The following is a 2,512-nucleotide window of genomic DNA, read 5'->3' as shown; positions in this document are numbered from 1 at the left end:
TTTTTTTTTTTTTTAGCTTCTTTATTTGTTTATGCTTTAATAATAAAAAAAAAAAACTAATGTCACCTAGGGACCCCACCGAGAAGCTGATGAAGCAGAGATCTGCTTCATCAGCTTCTCACCGGTGTTCTGTACCGGAGAGTGACACTGAATGCAGGAAGTGATGTAATATACTTCACTTCCTGCATTCAGGGACAGAGAAGAGATCAAAGGGAGATCGTGTACGGGTCGTCTGCAGTGGAGGCAGCAGTAAGCGACTCCCAGTGCACATGTAATGACATGCAACAAGTTATGTTCGGTGCTGCAGAACTGTGAGCTCTGTCCCAAGGTGGGTGGGTCCATGACAACTTTGGCTCACTGGAAGTGAGCTAAGTGGCTCTGGCGATCAATCATGCCAAAACCTGAATAATTTCTATTGGGAACAGTGCCAGACTGTTGGTGAGTATGGTGGCAAAGTTGCTTATTTGTTTCCCCTTTCACTGGTTTGTTTATTTTTCCACTACTTTAAAGTGCAATCATTGATTTTATGATAACTAGAAAAAAGAAGAAGAATGCCTTCCCATTGTGCTCCCTGCTATAAAGGCTGGTTATGGATTCATGCATGTACCACTTTTTTCTAGTTTGACTATTTTTGGTTAGGGGGATGCACTGGGGTCCCAGCGTGCATTTTTGGTTGCTGGGCCCCCAGTGCGTCCCTGCACCTTATTAGGAGGAGTAGGCTACCTCCAGGTACACCTGCATGCAATCTATCGACTTCATTAATATGCTCACACTTGGAGACTCAGATACATAGAGTTAGGACCACACTTTGCAGAGGTGCCTTGGCGCGGCAGTGTGGCTTCTACATATTTTTGGCCAAAAGTTTGTGCAACTAAAACCTCTGATTTTAACGCATACTGTTGACAGGGCTACTTGTTTGGTTGCAGGATGGCTGGCAGGTTGGGGCTGGGGAATTTTTGTGTTTTGTATCATTGATTTTATGGTGCCTGTGGGCCTTTGCCATCCCTGTAGTTGGTAAATAACAGGGTCTAGGTTCTGCTTGTGCGTATGTTGGTGGGTCACATTTCCATGTTACCACATGGCTGACTCTAAGGCTGAAGCTCAATGTAAAAATATTTGCTACACCTAGCTAAATAAATATTTTAGCATCTGTGCTCTCTTACACTGTACTATTCTAACTTCTTTTTTCCAGATAAGACCAACACAGTGGACATTTGAAAATGGCATGCAAATGGATAACACAGGAGACCTTTGATGCTGTAGTACAAGAAAATATGGTAGAATTTGACATGGAACCAGAAGAAGCTTTGACTGAAGCTATTCAACAGTTTGAATCCCAAGGTACCAGACAGCTGAAATCTAAATTAAGATTTGGTCTGAAATGTAAAGCGTGTTTTCATGATTTACTCCTTGTACAAGATTAATTCCGTAACAAAGACTAGAGGCCACCACCTAAAACTGGTAGAAAAAAAAAATTCAAACACAAGGGGCGAAGGGGGTTCTTCTCAGTTCGAGCGGTTAGGGTCTGGAACTCGTTGCCACAAGCAGTGATTGCAGCAAAAAGTGTGGAATCATGCAAGAAGCTTTTGGACGATTTCCTGAGAGACCGTAATATACAGGGGTACAGGTACTCTTAAACACACACACACACACACACACACACACCCTTTATTCAACCTCAAATACTATGTAACTAATTCCTTTGTGTACTTACAAACTTGCGGCCAGGCTATGGACTTTGAAGTTTTTACATATTCTTAACAAGCAGTAGCTTTTAGGGCCTATTTAGATCTGTGTGCACAGAGGTGCGTTGTCATGTATCAGTGTTTGTTTCCTTTGTGTGTTGGCATGCCTTTTACAATGCAATTTCGTTCGAAGTTAGGCTTTAGAGTGGATAGAGTTAACAGTTATTGATTCTGCATTGCAGAAATGGAAACAAAGTATTTTGATTAGGGGCAACTTGGGCACATTTAGTTTAGCACTGTACAATGCATGCATTAAAACGCAACTTTGTAAATGGGCCCTAATCAAGTCCCCATCAACCTCTGTAGCTGCACGCATTGTGAAGCAATTCACCCTCTTTAAAACTGTCATTGCTAACATTTGGTAGAGGTTAAATGAAAATAGGAATGGGCACGTTTTTGTTGTTGCTAAATACATTTTAAAGGTGGCCTTCAACTTGCAATCTTCTTTCAGTTAATTTTCTTAAATAAAATATCTTCCAATTTAAATGTATGTCATCCTAAGTTAGTAGATTGTACAAGCATCTTTTAACATGTGTGGTCCACTTTAAGATCTTTAGATTTACAGACAACCATATACACTGCCTGGACAACCCATTCAGTTTATAAATATATGTTTAGTCAGATAGGCTTTCACAATGCATAGCTGGCAAAGTCCAGTAAATTGTACAATGGGGTTGTAACAGCCATAGCTACCTTATGCCAGGTTGGTCTGTTTTTAGCACCTCAGAACATAACAATAATTGATGCCAAACTCTTAAACCCCCCCC

At 41.0% G+C, this 2,512-nt stretch overlaps 1 protein-coding gene across 1 annotated transcript in view; it reads left to right on the top strand.

Annotated features, from left to right (window-relative positions):
* Positions 1-1,220: 1,220 nt before the first annotated feature.
* ARMC6 (armadillo repeat containing 6) overlaps positions 1,221-2,512 on the top strand; it is a 21,385-nt gene continuing 20,093 nt past the window's right edge. Inside the window, exon 1 of the mRNA XM_018568411.1 lies at positions 1,221-1,341. Coding sequence (XP_018423913.1) covers positions 1,221-1,341 — 121 coding nt within the window. The remainder of the gene's footprint in view (positions 1,342-2,512) is intronic.

This window comes from Nanorana parkeri, unplaced genomic scaffold, assembly GCF_000935625.1.
Source record: "Nanorana parkeri isolate BGI_ZX_2015 unplaced genomic scaffold, ASM93562v1 scaffold1183, whole genome shotgun sequence".
Taxonomy (NCBI): Eukaryota; Metazoa; Chordata; class Amphibia; order Anura; family Dicroglossidae; genus Nanorana; species Nanorana parkeri.
This window is presented reverse-complemented; position numbering and strand designations above follow the sequence as displayed.